At 36.9% G+C, this 22,647-nt stretch overlaps 2 protein-coding genes across 3 annotated transcripts in view; one reads left to right on the top strand and one right to left on the bottom strand.

Annotated features, from left to right (window-relative positions):
• Nucleotides 1-22,647, bottom strand: part of SUMO1 (small ubiquitin like modifier 1) — a 28,403-nt gene that overhangs the window by 3,735 nt on the left and 2,021 nt on the right. The window contains exons 2-4 of one of the 2 annotated variants that reach the window (XM_019436605.2): nucleotides 10,280-10,354; nucleotides 6,294-6,371; nucleotides 3,685-3,756 (exon numbers count right to left, since the gene is read on the bottom strand). In XM_019436605.2, the coding sequence (XP_019292150.1) occupies nucleotides 3,685-3,756; nucleotides 6,294-6,371; nucleotides 10,280-10,354 (225 nt within the window). The remainder of the gene's footprint in view (nucleotides 1-3,684; nucleotides 3,757-6,293; nucleotides 6,372-10,279; nucleotides 10,355-22,647) is intronic. The other variant, XM_053906192.1, reaches the window with a different exon arrangement.
• LOC109259191 (60S ribosomal protein L21-like) lies at nucleotides 15,098-15,631 on the top strand. The gene has a single exon (XM_053906197.1). The coding sequence runs from the start codon at nucleotides 15,107-15,109 to the stop codon at nucleotides 15,587-15,589; it is 483 nt and encodes a 160-aa protein (XP_053762172.1). The 5' UTR covers nucleotides 15,098-15,106; the 3' UTR covers nucleotides 15,590-15,631.

Here is a 22,647-nt window from a genome sequence, read left to right as displayed (position 1 = left end):
TAAACGTCATGAAAGACAAAGAAAGATTGAGGAACTGTTCCAAATTAAAGATGATTCAAGAGACACCTAAATAAAATATCTTGATACTGAACTGGATCCTGTGATAGAGGAGAAAATTTGTTATAGAAGACATAATTGGGACAAATGACAAAATTAGGTTGTAAAGTATTCTAACAGTTGTAAGTGTCCTGAATTTGATTAAGAGTACTGTGGTTATGTAAAGGAGTATACTTGTTCTTAAGAACTACACACTAAAATATTAAGTAGTAAATGACCATGGTGTATGCAACCTAACTCCCACATGGTTCTGGTAATAAATACACACACATATACATGGGCGAGAGAAATAATTAAGTAAAGGTAGAAAATGTTAAAAATAAGCCAATCTAGGTGGAAGCAAGTATAATTTTTAGTACTATTCTTGCAAGTTCTCTGTAAGATGAAAATCATTTCAAAATAATAACTTGAAAAAAGATGGAGACATGTTAAAAAGAATACAGACACCAACTTGAAGGGGCCCACAATGGCTGCTATCTAAAGAATATTCTCAGAGTTTCAATATCTCCCCACAAATTACTTACTAATTAAAAAGGAAAATGGTAGGGGTGCCTATGTGGCTCAGTTGGTTGGGTGTCTGACTCTTGATTTCGGCTCAAGTCATGATCCCAGGGTTGTGGGATTGAGCCCCACACCGGGCTCTGCACTGAGCATGGGGCCTGCTTAAGATTCTTTCTCCCTCTTCCCTTCTTCCCTGCTCATACTCTCTCAAGAAAAACTTAAATTTAAAAAATACAAAAAATAAGATAAGAAGGAAAGTGGTAACTTTACAATGAACAAATCTGGCAGTTACCACCTTAACTAAAGTTGACCAAAGTTAATGTTACCGTAACAGGACAAATGGACATCACCTACCTCCTGATGTGATTGATACACTCAGAAGTACATAATAGCTTCACTCTGTGCTGCTCCTACCAAAAATGCAAAACTGCATCTAATCATGAAGAAACATCAGACAAACCAAAATTGAAGGACATTCTAAAACATGGCCTGAACTCTAAAAAATGTCTGTCTGAGGGGCATCTGGGTGGCTCAGTCGGTTAAGCATCCAACTTCGGCTCAGGTCAGGATCTCACAGTTTGTGAGTTTGAGCCCCTTGTCAGGTTGTGCTGACAGCTCAGAGCCTGGAGCATGCTCCAGATTCTGTGTTTCCCTCTCTCTCTCTGCCCCTCCCCCACTCACACTCTCACTGTCTCTCGAAAATAAACATTAAAAAAAAATTAATAAAATAAAAAATGTCCATCTGATGAAAAAGAGGGTAATAACTAGTTAGAATATACTAATCCCCTAATAAGGGATCCTAGGTCAAGTTTTTTTAAAAAGGCTATAAAGGACCTCACTGGGATAAATGGCAAAATCTGACTATTCTGATTGCATACTTGATAACAGTATTGTATCAATGTCAAATCTCCCATATTTGATCATTTAACTGTGGCTCTTAGGAGGGAACACTAAAATATTCAGGAGTAAAGGGTCATGATATCTACAAAATTAATCTCAAATAATCCATCAATGATAATATGTAATATAGAGAAACTGATCAAGCAAATGCATCACAGTATTAATAATTGATGAATCTAATGAGAAGGTTATACGGGAGAATATTATACTAGTCTTATAACAATTCCAAGTTTGAAATATTTTCAAAATAAAAAACTAATAGGGGCACCTAGGTGGCTCAGTCAGTTCAGCATCAAACTCTTGATTTCAGCTCAGGTCATTATCTCAGGGCCATGGGATCAAGCCCCATGTCAAGCTCCGTGATGAGCATGGAACCTGGTTGAGACTCTCTCTCCCTCTCTTCTCCTCTCTCTCCCCCTCCCTCTACTCCACTCACACTCTAAAATTAAAAAAAAAAAAAAATTAGTAATAACCATATATTGTTCCCACTATCAGAAATATCAGAAATGTTATTTTGTATTTGGAGGGGGAAATCTGTATAAATGTAAATAGATGTTGGGAATGAAAGCTGGTGCAGCCACTCTGGAAAGCAGTATGGAGGTTCGTCAAAAAACTAAAAATAGAACTACCCTATGACCCAGCAATTGCACTACTAGGCATTTATCCACGGGATACAGGTGTGGTGTTTCGAAGGGACACATGCACCCCCATGTTTATAGCAGCACTATGGACAATAGCCAAAGTATGGAAAGAGCCAAATGGCCACTGATGGATGAATGGACAAAGAAGATGTGGTATACATATACAATGGAGTATTACTCAGCCATCAAAAAGAATGAAATCTTGCCATTTGCAACTACATGGATGGAACTGGAGGGTATTATGCTAAGTGAAATTAGAGAAAGACAAAAATCATATGACTTCACTCATATGAGGACTTTAGGAGACAAAACAGATGAACAGAAGGGAAGGGAAATAAAAATAATATAAAAACAGGGAGGGGGACAAAACATAAGAAACTCATAAATATGGAGAACAAACTGAGGGTTACTGGAGGGGTTTGTGGGAGGGGGGATGGGCTAAATGGGTAAGGGGCATTAAGGAATCTACTCCTGAAATCATTGTTGCACTATATACTAATTTGGATGTAAATTTAAAAAAATAAAAAATTAAATTAAAAAAATAAATAAATGGATGTGCACATTCACAATCTCTCTCATACTTTATTATTTTCAGATGCTTCTAAGGGAAGGGGGGTATATAAAAAAGAAAAGAGACCATACAATGAAACAAACGAATACACAGAAGCATTAAAAACATAAATCAAGATGACAGAGCCAAATATATTAATATACACTAAGCTTTTGTGTTAAGTTCTCAAAATGGGCCAAAGATCAAAGATCAAACCTGAACCATTAAGGTCACCAGCACCATGAAAGTGTACCAGAAATCTACCAAATTTGAGGAACACCTATTCCTCTTCAAAACAATGTACGTGCCTTATGATGATTTCAGTACTCAATTCCCACTTGCCACCTCTTTTTTTTCTAAACATTTTTTTTTTTTTAATTTATCTATTTTGAGGGAGAGAGCATGCAAGCATGGAGTGGGGGGGGTGGGGGGTTGGTGAGGAGACAGACTCCCAAGCAGGTTCCACACTGTCAGTGCAGAGTTCGATGTGAGGCTCCAACTCACAAACCATTAGATCATGACCTGAGCTGATCAAGAGTTGGACGCTTTTAGCTGACTGGGCCACCCAGGCACCCCTCACCTCTTTTTTTTTTTTTTTTTTTTTAAGATTTTGTTTTTAAGTAATCTCTATACCCAATGTAGAGCTCGAATCTTGCATGCTGTACTGACTAAGCCACCCAGGCGCCCCTCCACCTCTCTTTTTATTGGCAATTTTTAAGGCAATATATGGGAAGTTCAACCCAAAAGACTATCTTTCTCTCTGACAAATCATATACCACTTAAATCAGAAAATATTCAAGAAAGGATAGTTTAATACCAGTGAACCAATGATTCAATGCAGAATTTAACATTTTGGGGGAACACCTGGGTGACTCAGTCAATTGAGCATCTGACTCTTCATCTCAGCTCAGGTCTTGATATCAGGGTTTTGAGTTCAAGACTCACACGGCTCCACACTGGGTGTGGAGCCTGCTTAAAAAAAAAAAAAGGAAAGAATTTAACATTTTTTTCACCCAAAGAAGAAATTATACTCACTTCTTTTGGAGTGTGATTATCAGCAATTCTCTGACCTTCAAAGAGAAACCTGAGTGAATTCATTGGAACTCCCTAAAAAGGTAAAAACAAAAAAACAAAAACAAAAACAAAACCATATATATATATATATATATACACACACACACAACACACACACAAATCTTAAAAGAGATAGTAGGAACTTTGATGCACAAAAAGCAAACATGAGAGCTTCAACAGAATACACTGAACGTAAAGCATATCTATCCTATCATAATTACCATTTATTGAGTACCACCTATTTGCTGGGCCCTCCCTATACCAAGTATTTCACATACATAATCATGTTCATCACAACAATCCTGGAAGGTAGGTATTATCACCTTATATTCACTTTATAGGTAGGGAATCTAAGGCATGGTAAGGTCATACAGGCCAGATACCAATTTAAGACCCATCTGTTCTTAAACCTGTGCTCTTAACCACTATTCTATAGTTTCCTCTAAAACCTGTATGCTAACATAAAAGATAAAATCAGAAATTGGATAAGCACTCTCACTAGTTTCCACCTATACAATCAAAATTAGTTTTAAGCAGATTAAATCACATATATATGGTAAAGCACAGTAGCTAGCCAAGTAAGCTACAGTAAACCTGTGATGACACAGACAGCACTATAACTATCAACTATTCAACAAAAAGAGCTAAAAGCAAAGAAATGACTCATTTAAAGAAAAACTGCTTCACTAGTAAGTATAAATCAAGAATCATTTCTTTAGTCTAAAAATAGAAAAATTAAAACTATCTTCCAAGCAGTATATACATAAATATATGAGACCCTGCAAACTTATCCTTCATTTGATTTTTAAATTCTTTCTAGGCTTATATAAAATAATAAACATAACTGACAAGGGCAAAATATTCTTTGTTTTAATTACAGAATCTTTTAAAAAACATTATCTTGTGCTGAAGTCAAAAAGAAACCAGTCTATAACATCAAAATTGAAAAATGACTCAATAATTACTTTATATACTTTTCAATCTCTATTGCATGTTACATACTTCAGAAAAATTAAGTTTCCTGTTCCTTGTATATCAGTAAATACAAGAAAAAATTATCAAGCCTCTTTGCACGAAGCATAAAAACTTTTCTGAAGACTGTAAAGTATACTCTGAAGCATAAATAGGAAAGTTAAACCCCCAAACCCACCATCTTCAATCTTGGATCAAAGTTTAGCTTTCACTTTAGCACTGTGATTTACCTCTTTACTTTGCATTGTTCTTCCTCAGTAACCAACTCCATCATCTATAGATGGGGTGAAAAGACTAGCTGTTGTGAGGATTAAAAGGCAATGTCTTTAAGGACCAAGCATAGTGCACTTAACATATGTTCTTTCCCCTGTGAACATCTCCATTTTAGCTCCCAACAATATTATTAAAATGTGAACTAGCTGAGCACCAATTAATCAGATTTTAGTGAGTTTAACCACTAACATCAAAAACAAAGAAATATTTGTTTTACTCACCCTAAGACCTAAGTGATCTCTTTTCTTCTGGCAAAATGATTTTTATGTTGGTTACAAATTTGAACTATAAAAAGCAAGGTTTCTAAACATAAAACCTATAATACCTAAGTTAATATCATGTAATATAATTATTAAAATCTTGGTTGTCTCCTATAAATACTAATTACAATTACATTTTCTATATTATCGATAATAATGATTAACATTCATTGGGCATTTTTAAGCATGTTAACAGCTTTATGTAGGTTATCTTCATGAGATAGGTACTACTATAATGTTCCCATTCTACTGAGGGAGAAACAAGGCACATAACTTGTCTAAGATCCCACAGTCAGACAGTAGTAGAGCCTGAATTTGAATCCAGGCAGGTTAAAGAATTATTGATTTAATAATCGAGCTCATGAAGGCCAGGATCTGAGAATTTATATTAATAAATAAGCCTTCTTTATGATTTAAAAACATTTTTTAATGTTTATTTATTTTTTGAGATAGAGCATGAGCAGGGGAAGAGAGACGAGACACAGAATCTAAAGCAGGTTCCAAGCTCTGAGTTGTGAGCACAGAGCCCAACGCAGGGCTCAAACTCACGAACCATGAGATCATGATCTGAGCTGATGTTGGACGCTTAACCAACTGAGCCACCCAGGTGCCCCTGATTTTTTTACAGGAGAGAAAATTCCTTCATGTTGAAAATACATAATGTAATTAGCAGTAACCTGTAGTACTATATATAAAGATAATAAACTAATAATACTAGTACTTACATTTAACATATGGCTACCTTGGTTAAAAACAAGGAAATTTCATAGTGATCACCAAAAATTACTTGCCTTTACTGTTACATACACTGGTAAGCCATTAAAATAGAAATATTCATATAGCTATTTTTACAACTCCGAATCACTTTTCAAAACAGTTCCACAAACCTTATGAATTTAAATTCTGAAATGGGCCACAATGGGGAAAAAGGCAATTAAGGTATAGTTTTTTCCTTCGGCTGCTAATGGTGAAAATAATAAAAGATCATTTTTCTTTTAACAACCTTTCTTACAAGAAAAATTAATGACATATAAAACACTGTATCTTATATCATTACATACAAACCTGTCTTTGACAGTATGATTCTTTGAGTTTCTTGAGATGTGTTGTCATTTTCACTTTGAAGTGAATCTCACTGCTATCCTAAGGAGATGAAAGAACAATAATTATCCCTTTGTGTAAACTATTTGCTTTGCTTGAAAAAAATTATTTAATTATACATATAGTACAAATAGAAACATAAACCCTGTCACTTTCCCACCGAAATACTCTTTTTAAAATACATGAATATATATATATACGTATGTATATATATATACGTATATATATATACGTATATATATATACATACATACATATTCTTTTTAACATTCCTAACAGGGTTTATTAGAATACTCTAAGCATCCTCAAAGTTACTTAATGTCCATTTCAAAAGAAATTTACAGTCTGTCCTGGATGTTAAAATTAGCAGTATAAATAAAAACATGTATATCAAAGAACGTATTCCTTCATAGTTACATGTCTATTCTATTTTCAAAATAAAGAGAAGTTAAACTATCACAAACACCCAAAAGCAACTCAAAACAAAAAGTACCCCCCCAACAACTGAAGCACTGTTGAAGGTGGTCAAACCTATAAGAGAAGCATATACCATAGAATAACAGACAAGAAATTCATTTCTGTCACAAAGTCACCCCAGAGTCTGGTTTCTCTCACATAAGTAACATGAATAAGAACCTGAGTGAGTCAAAGTAATTTATGGCGCCAGGTTCTTTTCTTCTACCCAGACTGCCAAACAAACCATCAGGCAACCATCCAAAAAAAAAACAAAACAAAACAAAAAACAAACAAACAAAAAAACCCAATACTGGGGGGTGCTTAGGTGGCTCAGTTGTTGAGCATCTGATTCATCATTTAGGCTCAGGTCCTGATCTCAGGGTCATGGATTTCGCTTAGCGTAATACCCTCCAGTTCCACCCATGTAGTTGCAAATGGCAAGATTTCATTCTTTTTGATTGCAGAGTAATACTCCATTGTGTATGTATGCCCATCTTTATCCATTCATCCTCGATGGGCATTTGGGCTCTTGCCATACTTAGGCTATTGTCGATAGCACTGCTATGAACATTGGGGTGCATGTGCCCCTTCAAAACAGCACACCTGTATCCCTTGGATAAATACCTAGTAGTGCAATTGCAGGGTCGCAGAGTAGTTCTATTTTTAATTTTTTGAGGAACCTCCATACTGTTTTTCAGAGTGGCTACACCAGTTTGCATTCCCATAAATCAATAATTCTTAAAAGTGTAATTCATGGCATAGAACATATAGATCAATGTTAGAATAAACTGACAGCCCAAAAATAAAGCTACATATATCTATAGTCAAATGATTTTTTGCAAGGATGCCAACCAACTCAATGGGAAAACGATCGACTTTTCAAACAGTAGTTTGGGACAAATGGATAGCCACATGCAAAAAAAAAAAAAAAAAAGTTAGAATCTACCTCAAACTAACACAAAAAGTACTCGAAATCATCAAAAACTTAATGTTAAGAACTAAAACCATAAAAATTTTAGAAAAATCTACAGGTATAAATCTCTGTGACCCTGGATTAGGCAACAGTTTCTTAGATACAACTCCAAAATCACAGCAAGAAAAGAAAAAATAAATTCAATTAATCAAAATTAAAAACTGTTGGGGCGCTTGGGTGGCTCAGTCTGATGAGCATCTGACTTCGGTTCAGGTCATGATCTCACAGTCTGTGAGTTTGAGTCCCACGGTGGGCTCTGGGCTGACAGCTCAGAGCCTGGAACCTGCTTCTGTGTCCCTCTCTCGCTCTGCCCCTCTCTTGCTCTGCCCCTCCCTCGCTCATGCTCTGTCTCTCACTCAAGCATAAAAAATTTAAAAAATTTTTCTAAAAATGGAAAAAAGATCTGAATAGACATTTCTTCAAAGAGGATGTACAAATGGCCAATAAGAACATGAAAAGATGCTGAACATCATTAGCCATCAGGGAACTACAAAACAAAAGCACAATGAGGGGCGCCTGGCTGTCAGAAGAGCATGCAACTCTTGTTCTCGGGGTCGTGAGTTCGAACCCCGTGTTGGGTATTGAGATTACCTACCTACATACATACATACATAGTGCCACACCACTTCACACACACCTGGATGACTATAATTAAAAAAAGATAAGAGCAAGCATTGACCAGAATATGGAGAAAGCAGACCTTCACACAATGCTGTTGCTGGGAATGTAAAATGGTAAAGCCATTGCTGAAGACAGTTTGGCAATTCCTCAAAAAGTTAAATAAAGTCTGGAATATTAGACCCAGTAATTCCACACCTAGATACATACCCAAGAGAGTCAAACACATCCCTCCACACAAAAACTTATACATGGATGTTCAGAGCAAAATTATTCAGAATAACCAAAATGAGGAAATAAAACAGCCCAAATGTCCCTTAACAAATGAATGGATAACAAACTGGTATATTCATACAAAGAAATATTATTCAGCAATAAAAAGGAATAAAACACTGATTCATGCTGCAACTTGGATGAACTTTGAAAATATATTAAATGAAAGAAACCAGTCACAAAAGGCCACATATCATGTGATTCCATTTATATGAAATGTCCAAAACAGGCAAATCCATAAAAACAAAAAATAGATCAGTGGTTGCTAGAGGCTGGCAGGGGAGAGGATAGGGAATAGTGCTAATGAGTAGAGTATGTCTTTTGGGGATGATGAAAATGTTCTGGAACTAAATAGTGGTAATGGTGCACAGCATATCCTTGTGGAATATATAAAGGCCACTAAATCATACACGTAAAAATGGTGAGTACTGGTATGCCCAGCTGGCTCAGTTGGTAGAGCATACAACTCTTGATCTTGGGGTTGTAGGTTCAAGCCCCACATCGGGTGGAGATTACCTAAAAAAATAAAATCTTAAAAAATAATAAAATAAATGGTGATTTTTATGGTACACAAATTAAATATTAATTAAAAATTTTTTAAATAAGGGACACCTGGGTGGCTCAGTCAGTTAAGCATCCAACTGTTGATCTCCGCTCAGATCATGAACTCACATCAGGCTCTGCACTGCCAGACTGAGCCTGCTTGGGATTTTGTCTCTCCCTCACTCTGCCCCTTCCTCACTTGTGCACTCATGCTCTCTCTCTCTCAAAACAGATAACTTTAAAAAAAATTCATAAAAATTATCAGTTAAGATAATCACAGAAAATGGGGAAAGGATATGAACAAAGAACATAAACATAGTAGGTCAGTAGTAGCCTAATGCTACATCACAATGCCTACATCACTTACCTCACTTCATCTCATCTTGTAGGCATTTTATCATCTCATATCATCACAAGGGTGAGTATAGTACAGTAAGATATTTTGAGAGAGAGATCACATTCACATGACTTATTACAATATACAGTTATAATTGTTCTATTTTATTATTACTGTTGCTAATCTCTTACTGAGCCTAATTTACAAATTAAACTTTACCAGAGGTGTGGATGTACAGGAAAAAACATAGTACAAATAGAACTATCCACGGTTTCAAGGATTCAATGAAGGTCTTGGAAAATACTGCCGCAGGTAAGGGGGAACTACTATATGAAGATTCATTCCTCCAACAATTTTCAACTAACCTTAATTATCAGTTAACATCTCAAGAAAGGTCAATAAAGATACAGTCTGGGGAAAAGATATGCCAGGAAAGAGAAAGGGGTCAGTAAAAGGACTAGTGAGAGGCCCTTTTACGGATGGCCCTAGCTTTATCACTCAATAGTATTTACTATATTTGCCACTGAAGCATGCTAACCAAGAAAAGTTTTTTATTTGGAGAAATTAAGATAATCTAAATCTGCCTAGCAGATCAATAGAACAGTATGAGCCTCTTCTACCTCCCACAACAGATGCATGTATAGTAAATGAAAATGCCATTTTTAAATAATTTGCCTTACTGAAATCATTTTTTATGTATCAGAAATTACTCACTTTAGAGAGTTAAAGGAGAAAAATAATGAAACTCACCTGTCCAATGACTTTGAGTTTAATGTATTCTCCTTCCTTCTTATCCCCCAAGTCCTCAGTTGAAGGTTTTGCCTCCTGAAAGAAAAGTATATTCAAAGATAAAGTTCCTATATGCTATTGTAATTACTTACTTATGAATACCCATTACTTTCACTGAGTATAAAATCTGTACTTGAGAATAAAAACAGCATTTATTTTCTCCGCCACACCAATTAAGCAAAAAACCTAAGTCAATTACTGTTTCAAATACCAGTGTTCCAGAAGTCAAAATAGAGGTCTCTTATTTGACAATAAATTTCATGTAACAATAAAAAAAAGATTAAAAAATTTGACAATAAATTTCATATAATAATAAAAAAAGATAAAAAAAAATAGAGGTCTCTTATTGTGATATCTATAGTGATACGTCTAAGACCCCACCATGCATAGGAATCACCTGAGGGACTTTTTAAACAACTGCTGGGCCCCACTCCCAGCTTTTTATTCAGTAGGTGAGGGATAGGGCTGTAACTACATTTCTAACAAGTTACCACTTGGTGCTAATTCTGCTGGGCAGAGGACAACCTACCCTACAGTCAACTCCTATTAGAAGTTCATTCTCCATCAACCAAACATTCTGAACCCAAGATTCTCTTTTCAGAGCCTATCAGAGAAGTTAACTATTCCAATTGCAAAACTATACTAAAAAACATAAATTAATCATATTAGTATAAGCAAGGTCTATTTAGAAAGGAAAATCAAACAGCATATTGGTCTAATGTACTCTAGGATCAAAACAAATCAATTTTATATCATCTATTATTTTAGACTATCTGAAGCAGTCTATCCAATTTTAAAACATTAGGCTTGGCTGAAAAAGCTTAGGGTAGTAAGTGGAATAAGAAAAAAGTATAGAGTAGGTAGGAAAAAGAAAGAGGAGACAAAATTTGAAGAGAGTAAAGAGGGTTATAAAATAATTTCTAATTAAGGGATATTGAAAAGAAAATGAAGTTAACAGAATAAACTAGTTAAAACAATTTCATCATGAAGTATCTAAGAAAAGCCATTTTACTAAAGGAGGTAGCTTGGAAAATTTCACTAAATAGTACATTAAAAGTAGCTTTCCTGGGGCACCTGGGTGGCTCAGTCGGTTAAGTGTCCGACTTCGGCTCAGGTCATGATCTCACGGTTTGTGAGTTCGAGCCCCGCATCAGGCTCTTTGCTGACAGCTTGGAGACTGGAGCCTGCTTCGAATTCTGGTACCTCCCTCTCTCTCTGCCCCTCCCCTGCTCATACTCTGTCGGTCTCTCAAAAATAAATGTTTAAAAAAATTTTTTTTCTAAACAAAAAAAAAAAGTAGCTTTCCTGTTTACCTTAGTTTGGCCACCAAATCAGCCACTTATTTACACATATGCTCTTCTGTTAAATATATAACAATTTCTGTTAATCCACACTTGATAAGAATATAACCAACCATATTATATTGTACAAGTAAAATAACAGGGCCATATTACCTGTGTAACCTCATGCCAGAAACTTAAAACTAAAACTCTTCAACATTCAAAATTTAACAGAACATTTTAAACTAGAAGTAGCTTTTAACTTTAAGATACAGGCTAGAGTCCAAGGAAATGCTTAGACAACAGAATTGACTTCGTTAGTGTAAGTCCTTGCCTGTTTTTCATTCTGCAGTGCTTTCAACATTTGCTGACTACTGCATATTATGGCAACAGACAAAATGAACCTTCTTTAGTGAGACAGTCTTTCACCTGAAAACTAGAAGACTGTCTTCAAATACAGTCACATCACCACATTTCTATGAATTTATATTCATAGTTAACAGCTGCTTCTTCTTTAAGTATCTAGAGGGTTAGGACAGCTTATTCCACACAGTGAAGAGCAATGAAGCGGAGTTCTCTTTAACTGGGAGGAAAAGGGGTGTTAGGAAGCGTTGTTTGAATTAATACAAAGGAGCATCGCCACTCCCAGCAGCAATCCATCAGTACAATGGGAGTGATTTTGCTCCAGTTTTCTTAGCTAAGATGGCTACAGAGGCTACTCAAGGAAAGACAAAAGAGTTCTTTCCCCTCCTCCAATCCCTCCTCCACATTGTTTTTCTCAACTACAGCTTCTCTAATTGGATAACTACTCCTATCAAAAAGCATTAATAGCTCCCAGTTCTTTAAGGCCTAGAACCAAACTCCACACCACCAAATTCAGTTTCCATTACCAAACTCAATTCTCATTTTTCTACCACTTTCTTTACAAACCTGAGGATATGGTTAAATTGGACTATTTGCTGTTTCCTGAAAAGTCTATCAGCATTCTTCCACCTTCAACCCCTGTTTCCACTACCTAGAATATACCTCCTCCCCTCAACTTTTCCTGAAATCACCTCAAAGAAATCCATCCCACATGTCATTTGAAGTCCAGTATTAAAAAACTCTGGGGGTGCCTGGGTGGCTCAGTTGGTTAAGCGTCCAACTTCAGCTCAGGTCATGATCTCATGGTTTGTGAGTTCAAGCCCCGCAATGGGCTCTGTGCTGACAGCTCGGAGCCTGGAGCCTGCTTTGTCTCCCTCTCTCTCTGCTTCTCCCCTGCTCGTGCTCTGTCTCTCAAAAACAAATAAATACATTTTTAAAAACTCTAACAGGGCGCCTCGGTGGCTCAGTAGGTTGATCATCTGACTCCTGATTTCGCCTCAGGTCATGATCCCAGGGTCATGGGATCGAGCTCTGTGTCAGGCTCTGCACTGAGTAGGGAGCCTACTGGAAGTTCTCTCTTCCCCCAGCTCCCAATCTCTCTCTAAAATAAAAAATAAATAAAACAAAATTCTTCCAGGAGATTAAAAAAGCAAAACAAAACAAAAACTCTTCCAGGAGCCACAGCACCCCCCTAACCTTCCAACTAGGATTAATATTTTCCTTTATGTTCCTATCTGGAATTTATTCTTACCTTTCATGGCATTTATTTTCACTTTTAAAATACTCCTTTCTCTAAACACCTGGGTGTCTCAGTTGGTTAAGTGTCCAATTTCAGCTCAGGTCATGATCTCACAGTTCGTGAGTTCAAGCCCTGCGTCAGGCTCTGTGCTGACAGCTTGGAGCCTGGAGTCTGCTTCGGATTCTGTGTCTCCCTCTCTCTGCCCCTCCTGTGTTCACGCTCTGTCTCTCTCTCAAAAATAAACAAACATTTAAAAAAATTAAAAATAAAATACTCCCTTCTTGACTATCTTCTCTAGTTGTTGTCCTCATCTTTTTCTTTAAGCTTCTTACAAGTGTAGTCAGCATTAACTGTCTCCACTTTCACCCTTGAACTCACAAAATCTGGTTTATATTTCACCATTCCACTTGATAATGCTCTCATCAAGGTTACTAGTTCAACTCCTTATTGCTGAATTTATTGGACAATTTCAAATCTCATTTTTAACAGTAACAGAATAGACACTTAATGATTTCTTCCCTGAAAACTCTCGACCTTTGGCCTCCAAGATTCCATTCTCTCCTTATCTTGGCTATTTCCTTAAATGCTGGGAGTCTCCTCTGGATTCCAGGTCCTCAATCTTCTGCCTTCTCTCTTGGGTGACCCATGATTCCAACTACCTCTCAGATCCTAATGACTCACAGTCATCCTCTCCAACCTGACTTTTCTGAGTTTTTCATTCATTTATCCAAATGCTTGAGTATCTCCACTTTAGATGTCCCATGGGTACCCAAATGTAAGTACCTAAAACTGAATGCATTATTTCCAACTCCTCTGTAAATTTTAACTCCTCTTCCTGAAAACCACATTAAAAAAACAAAACAAAACAAATTTCCTCCTGGACTCTCAATTACAAAAAACGGTTACCATACACTCAACTGTCCAAAACAGAAACTCAGGTGTCATCTTTAGCTAGACTTCCTCTCTTAAATCTCACACTTAATCATCCATCCTTCTGACAATGTTATTATCCCTTAGTGGCTCTCAAGTTTATTCTTCTCTCCATTCCACTGCCTTATTTCAGGTATTCATTGTTGTTCCTTAATATTACTGCAACAGATCTCCCCAGTCTTGCTCCCTTCAATTCTCCAACTACCACCAGAGCCACCTCTCTAAAATGCAATACTATCTGCCCATAATCTTCAGGCAGAATCTTAAATTCAAACTTCTTAGCTGACATACACTGGTACTTCATGTACTGGTCCCAGCTAGCAATCCAGCCTTAATCTCCTATCTCTCTTGCTAATAATATCCTTTGCTCCAGCCATATTGATCTACAATCCCTTACATATATCACCTCTACCTTATCTTCATCATATCTATACCTGTTAATCACCTCTGCTTAGAAGCCCTTTCTTACCCTATTTTCCTTTCACTCAGGCATCACTTCCTACAAACTGATTTCTCTAATCACCCTCTTAAACATCCCCATGCTTACTTTTATCTATTATAACCACATGTTGGCCTATTTGTATCTTCTACCAGATTGAGTTCCTCACTGGCTTACTTTATTTCTGATCATGCACAGTGGCTGGTTCTTTGAAGATATTCAATATTCTTGTTAAATAAGTTAATGTTTTCTGTGACAGTTTTGTATGTCTTGACTTCCCTACAAGTTTACAAGGAGAGGACCCAAGTTTTTTCATCTTTATAATTTCTGTAATGCCAGGCAAATACTAGGCTACTTAATGCTGTTGAATCAAAGAGACAACATTATTTTCTGTATCACCCCACAAAATCTTACTAAATCCTTTCAGTTTTTTATAGTCACAGTTGGAAATACAAGATAATTCACTTCAACTGCATAAGAACATGTGAACAGCCTTCCTTTCGGCCGGAACCGCCATCTTCCAGTAATTCACCAAAATGACCAACACAAAGGGAAAGAGGAGAGGTACTCGCTATATGTTCTCTAGGCCTTTTAGAAAACATGGAGTTGTTCCTTTGGCAACATACATGCAAATCTACAAGAAAGGTGATATTGTGGACATCAAGGGAATGGGCACTGTTCAAAAAGGAATGCCCCACAAATGTTACCATAGCAAAACCGGAAGAGTCTACAATGTTGCCCAGCATGCTGTTGGCATTGTTGTAAACAAACAAGTTAAGGGCAAGATTCTTGCTAAGAGAATTAATGTACGTATCGAGCACATTAAGCACTCAAAGAGCCGAGACAGCTTCCTGAAGCGTGTGAAGGAAAATGATCAGAAAAACAAGGAAGCCAAGGAGAAAGGTACTTGGGTTCAACTGAAGCGCCAGCCTGCCCCACAAAGAGAAGCACACTTTGTGAGAACCAATGGAAAGGAGCCTGAGCTATTGGAACCCATTCCCTATGAATTCATGGCGTGATAAATGTAAAAAAAATAAAAGACATCAAGACTGTAAAAAAAAAAAAAAAAAAAGAACACGTGAACAATCAGGATATGAAATTTCCAAAAATAAGTTACCACTTTCCCTAGTCACTACATTTTGGTGATCTCTTCCCAACTCTGAAGCACTATGGCAATATCATCTATACCACTTGTTTAATAGCCTCATGCTTGCTTAATGCAGTCATCCAGCTTTTCATGTACTATCTTTTTTTCTTTTGACAAACTAGTCTGAAAAATGAGAAGATCTTGGCCAAAAAAGGCCAATGATCATTTCCAGTGATCTCAGTGTCTTTTGTATGTCTTCTTTCCTTCTGTCCCCTGTGAAAAAGCAGCCAATACAGAATGGTATGGCACACTAGCTACAAAACAGTGAAAGCATTCAGCACTGGCTCTGGGACACTAGGTCATCAGAGAAAAGAGACTCCCAGAGAGGGCTGGTTGATTCGGCTGGAAAGGATACACAGCCCTAGAACAGAAGAAACAGGTAAATGGAAAGAAAAGTAAATATACGTACAAGATCAAAGAAAGGAACTAAAAACCTCTAAATTTTCAGGTTTGTGTCATCCAGAGCCTGAATCATGGTAACTGGAATGATAAAGGAATTTACCACGTTACAGGCACTATCAACTTTTCTTTCCAAGCCATAGAGGGAATAGCTTGTAAATAGAAGATGGTTGGATTTGGAAAGAGAATTAGGCTGGAAAGAATGAAAAACACAACAAATGTACAAAATCCATTTACAAACGTACAAAATTCATGAGAATTTTACTGTGCCATTTCAAAGTCGAAAGAACAAGAACTCTGCTTAGGGGCACTGGCAATCTGTATGTTTACAATTTAATCACATGAAAGGACATCACACTTAACTACCTCCCATCTGTCAATGACCCTTCCAGCTACACAAGAGTTGTTCATTCTTCTGAAAGGAGGTGGGGAGATTCTGGGGAAACCCCAAAACAAAGAATATATTTACTCTTATTTGAGGACATTAACAAATCTGCTCATTTTTTAAGGTGTGATAACTATTATCACATATCAGATACATACTGAAATATTTATGATGAAATTATATACCTGGGATTGTCTTCAGACTATGAGGGAGTAGATTAGAGCAATGTAATGTAGATGAAATAAAATAGGCCAGGAGATGGGTATATGGATATAATTACATACATATTAAAGTTTTCCATAAAACCTTTCACAGAAAATGCAATCACTCAAAGTATCAAAAAATCTGTTAACCACAGGTCTGACTAGAATTCTTCAGTTTATTTCATTTTATTTCCTAATGAAAAAAATTCAACATAGCTCAAGTTGTAAATTCTCTTACACCCATTATTAAAAGATATAAAACCCAAAATACAATAACATCAGCCCCCTCCTATTTCAATGGATTTACCACAATTCTAAAAACACAAAATAAACATACATTTTCAGATTCATGCTGTGTGTTCAAACTTAAGACACAGTACTGGAAATCTGGAATGGAACCAACCAGACCTAGCTCCATAACCTCAACATTTAAGTCAAGCTGTCCGGACACTGGATCTTCTGCAAATTTACATTCAACTCCAGAACGGTGGTTAAACACTAGATGTGCAACTTACCAAGAACTAAAAATTGTAACTGAAAATCACATTGGTTGTGCAAACCACTCTTTGAGCCTAGACTACGGACCTACACGAAGATTGGAACAAACTGGCTTGACTGTATACAAAAGTACCAGCAAACACATTTAGAGTTTGGCAGACATTGTTAATTACCTATCCAATATCCCTTTTCTCCATTTTCCTTACAAAGGGAAGCCTAGGTATGCCCAGCCAAAAAGCATATTTCTCAGCTTCTATTACGGCCACGTGACACAGTGCCAGCCAATGAGATAAAAAACACTGACAGATTTGTTGTTGGCGCATACTTTTTCCCTTCGCTCCATCTCTTTCTCCTACCTGGAACAAATACACAAAGTAACTTCTCTGTGCCCACAGGAGACAGGCATGAGGGTGAAAACATCTGTTATGGATGGGGGAGAAAAGAGTACGAAGGCATTGTGGAGCTGCCTTACCAGCCCTGAACTACTTAGGTCTAGACTTCCTTTTTTTTTTTTTTTTTTTTTTTTGAGAGACAGAATGTGTGAGTGGGGGAGAGGTAAGGGGCAGAGGGAAAGAGAGGATCCTAAACAGGCTCCACACTCAGCACAGAGCCCAACGTGGGGCTCAATCCCACGACCCTGAAATCGTGACCTGAGCTGAAATCAAGAGTCACTTAACCAACTGAGCCACCCAGGCTCCCCCAGACTTCTCATTTCATGAGAAAAATAAACACATACTTGTTTAACCTACTATATAACACGTTTTCTGTTACTCGGCCCAAAAGAAATCCAAACTGACATAGGAGGTACTGTAAATAGGTATCATTTGTCTTATGTTAAAAACAGAACCTAGGGTACCTGAATGGCTCAGCTGGTTAAGCAACTGACTTTGGCTCAGGTCATGATCCCACAGTTCATGAGTTCAAGCCCCCGCATCGGGCTTTCCGCTGTCAGTGCAGAGCCCACTTCAGATCCTCTGTCGCCCTCTCTCCCTGCCCCTCCCCTGCTTGTGCGAATGCGTTCTTTCTCTCTCAAAATTTAAATAAACATTAAAAGAAAAAAAAAACAGAACCTAGAAAACTACCTCCTTGTGCATCAAAAGCAGGGTGGAGAACTGTGGTACAGTCACACAATGGAATATAATTAGCAATGCAATTTAAGAACACAATAATAGGGACGAATCTAACAATGCTGAGCAAAAGACAGTCGAATACAGAAGTATATACCATATGACTCCATTTACGTAACATTATAATGTCTAAAAACAAGCAAAACTAATCTAATTAGTAGTCAGGGCAGAGGATCTTAACCTGAGTACTGGCTGCATGAATGTGATCAGTTTGTCAAAATTCAGCAAGCTATGCATTTATGTGCACTTTTTGATACATATATCAATCTTTGGTAAAATCTTGAAAAATAACTGTGCCTAGATATTGAAAACAGAGTCCAGCAAACAGAACTCCACTTTTCCTACAGATTCTCACTAGCTCAGTAAAAGCAACTGACCAAAAGAATGATCAAAATAAAAAAGTATAATAAATATAACACATCTTTAAATAACCTAAGTTATGTTGCAGGAATATCCACAATTTAAACTGTAAAAGTAAGGGGCATTTGGATAGCTTAGTCAGAAGAGCATTCAACTCTTGACCTTGGGGTCATGAGTTCGAGCCCCACATTGGATATAGGCATTACTTAAAATAGATTTTTTAAAAATGTTTTAACTGTAAAAGTAAGGTGCTCAATAGTAGATGTGAGAATGTACCCATGACTTTTTAAAGATTTTTTTTAAATGTTTATTTTTTTGAGAGAGAGACAGAGCATGAGCAGGGGAGGGCAGAGAGAGAGGGAGACACAGAAGCCAAAGAAGGCTCCAGGCTCTGAGCTGTTAACACTGAGTCCAATGCAGGGCTCAAACTCACCAAATGCAAGATCATGACCTGATCCGAAGCCGGACGCTTAACTGACTGAGCTACCCAGTAGCCCCATACTCATGACTTTTTTAAAGAAGCAGAATATCAAAAATTATCTACTTCCCAAAAACCACAATTTCAGAAAATTCTAAAATGGGATACTAAACCTATCTTAGAGAAAATTATCCACAATAATTCTAATGTTCTGGAAGAAACAAATGATTAGATCTTAGAAATAAAGTTTCCGGGTCTATTGTTAGTAGAAGTAAAGATCAAGAAGTAATGTAAAATCACCATGAAAAGAAAACTACTCCATGACAACCAACTCTTCCTCAATAACAAAACATCACGGAGGCTAAAAGAAGAGGAGGAAGATACCAGTTGCTTCAAGTTTCTGAGGCAACCCTCCAATTCTAGGGCTTAGAATGGTGCCTAGAACATTCAATAAATAACTTGTTTAAATGAATGAATCTGACCAGTCATTCCTTCAAAAAAACTAAGTATCCAGTCACTGTGCTGGGCACTTCAAGAAAAAAGGATGAATAAAAAAGCCTGATTCCTGACCCTCAAAAGCATTCTAATGGAGAAGAACACTTAAGTAAATAATTTTAACACTATATATAAAAACTATAGTCGAGGGGCACCTGGGTGACTCAGTCAGTTACGCGTCCAACTCTTGATTTTGGTTCAGGTCATGATCTCATGCATGGTTCATGGGATCACGCCCCACATTGGGTTCTGCACTCAACACAGTGCCTGCCTGGGATTCTCTTTTTCCCTCTCTCTCTGTCCTTCTCCCACTTGTGCTCACTCTCTCTCTGAAATGAACATTTTTTTAAAAAAAGCTATAACAGAGACATTCTCAGCTTTGCTGGCAGTATCACAGTCAATGAGGTTTATCTGGGATGCAATTATTGCTAATATAAAAGACATTCTAAATGCTAAGGGGGCTAAAAGGTATGAAGACCTATTTGACAATGGCTTTATAGTTTTGAATTTGAACTACTCATCTACCTTCACGAGTACTACAACCATTACAATCATACTCTGTTTTCAAAATACTATTAAATATTGTTTAGGTAACATTTTATTTGCAATGTTTTATTAATAACTTTTATGTTTGCAACATCCACTAACAGCACCTCATGTATCTATCAGGGAGAAAACAGAATATATCTATCAATCCTCTCCCGGGGCATGCAATGCTTACTGTATGTATCACTACATGCTTAAGTTATAGTTACAGTTTTTAACATATAAATAGTAGTATACATAATTATTAATTTTAATATATACCCAATTCATCATATTCTCCTACTATCTCAAGCTAACAGTAAGATAAGTAAACATCAACAACAGGAAGATACAAAGAATATTGCAGGGAATAATGCAATCCTGACAGAAGAAATACAATTAATGTCGCAGATTAAAGATACCTATGAATTCTTTGTTACTCTTCCCATTGAGAAATGAAGTCTAAATGCCTTTCCCTTGTTGACTACAGCTAATATTGTACTGCATATTTGAAAATTGCTAAGAGATTTAATTCTCATCACAAGAAAAAAAAATTGTAACTGTGTGGTGATGGATGTTAGACTTATGATCATGATTTCACATTACATACATCAAATATCAAATCATTATGTTGTATACCTGAAACTAACATATTACAGGTCAATTAGATCCCCCAAATAAATAAATAAATAAATAAATAAATAAATAAATAAATGCCTTTCCCTTGAATTTGGTTTGGCCTTAGTGATCTGCCTGACCAACAGACTACAGAAGTGACTTCCAAGGCTAGGTCCTAGGAAGCTTGAGGTTTCCAGCCAGGGTTCTCTGGGAACATTCACACTCTTATGAGCCCTGAGCTGCCATAGCTCAATATTCTGGGGTTCCTATGCTGAGCAAAACACATGGTGAAACCACTAAGAGAGGCCTTGTGACTTTATGAAGAGCCCATCCATTCCAGCGCCCAACCATGTAATCCCAGTTGAGGCCCTACACAACAAGGAGCAATGGTTAAGTCCAGCCCACGGGGCTGCCCAAATTGCAGATATATGAGCAAAATAGAAAACTTATTTTAAGCCTCTAAGTTTTGAGGTAGTTTGTAAGATAACCAGAACTACATAATGCTTCCAAATCCTTGACTAAAAGGAAAATAAAAGAAAATCATTCAGTTTCTCTCTGAGGTGGGGGTGGGGAGAGTGAACGTGCTTACTTACAATAGTTAGCATTTGAAGTAAATCAGTCATCTAATTATTACAAATTAATAGACCTGAATTAAAGAGCTGAAGTCCATGCTGCCTTTGATGATTTGGGCATGGCGGGAACACTATAAACTTGAATAAAGGGAAGAAAAAAGGGAAAATATTTGTACAAATTACCCACACCAATTTTGATAGCAAGCTTCTGGTTCTATGTAAGTGCTTAGATTTGCTTGAGATCAGGCAAAGGAGAGCACCCAATGAGATCTACTATCGGTTAAAGGATTGTCTTTATCCTTTTTGAGAGATCATGTACCTCTGATGAAAGCTATAAGCCTTTTCTCCCTAAAAAAATACACACATACCAGGGCACCTGGGAGGCTCAGTCGGTTAGCCATCCAACTCTTGATTTCAGCTCAGGTCATGATCTCATGGTTTGTGAGTTCAAGCCCCACGTAGAGCTCTGTGCTAACAGTGTGGAGTCTGCTTGGGATTCTCTCTCTCCCTCTCTTTCTGTCCCTCCCCCGCTTGTGCTCACACACTTGCTCTCAAAATAAATTAAAAGAAAAATACACATGTAAAAATAACAAAACGCCCCATACAATTTCAATGATTTTCAGCCTTTAGGGCCCATGAACTTTAGGTTTAGAACCTCTTGTAGACGATTATTCAGCAATGGTTCACAAATCCACTAGATAATGCTGGCAATTGTTAAAATTACAGGAAAGGTATTTTACTCAAATTCACAAAATAATTTTTCACTCATCAACAGAAAACCCAGCAATTCAAGTCTTGTGTGATTTTAACGTCCACCTGTATTTTAACCTAAAATTGTTACTCAGCTGCAATGTCTTAGCGCCAGATAACAAATTTCTGAGACGTGCCTCAGAAAATGCATCCTCCTTAAAGAACCTGGTTTAAGTTAAGATTGTCTCTTGGGGACAGTGGGTCAGTCTCGTGCTGCTGATATTGCACAGTAATAACTTGAGATTCTTATTCTTGCTCATAAGCCTCTTAAGGGTAAGAGTTCAGCTTCATACCTCTTTAAATCCTTAGCACCCAACACTGAAACTGTACTGGGTCTTGATTATTAATAATGATGCTAGTTAAACAGAATGGAGGAACAGTTCTCAAACTTTTTGGTCTCAGGACTCTTATACTCTTAAAAAGTTATTTGGAACTCCATAAAGCTTTTGTTAGGTTAGTTATATTTATTCGGGTTTACAGTTAGACATTGAAACTGAGAAATGTTTTAATTATCCGTTTAAAAAGCCCCACTATATATTAACAAATAATATATTTTTATTGAAAATAAAATGAGAAGAAC

This window comes from Panthera pardus, unplaced genomic scaffold (assembly GCF_024362965.1).
Source record: "Panthera pardus isolate Hobbes unplaced genomic scaffold, ASM2436296v1 HiC_scaffold_10, whole genome shotgun sequence".
NCBI classification, from domain to species: Eukaryota; Metazoa; Chordata; class Mammalia; order Carnivora; family Felidae; genus Panthera; species Panthera pardus.
Note: the sequence above shows the minus strand (reverse complement) of the source record. Positions and strands in the feature narration are given on the sequence as shown.

Coding starts and splice junctions, on each gene's coding strand:
- LOC109259191 (XM_053906197.1), top strand. CDS start 15,107: ATGACCAACACAAAGGGAAAGAGGAGAGGTACTCGCTATATGTTCTCT.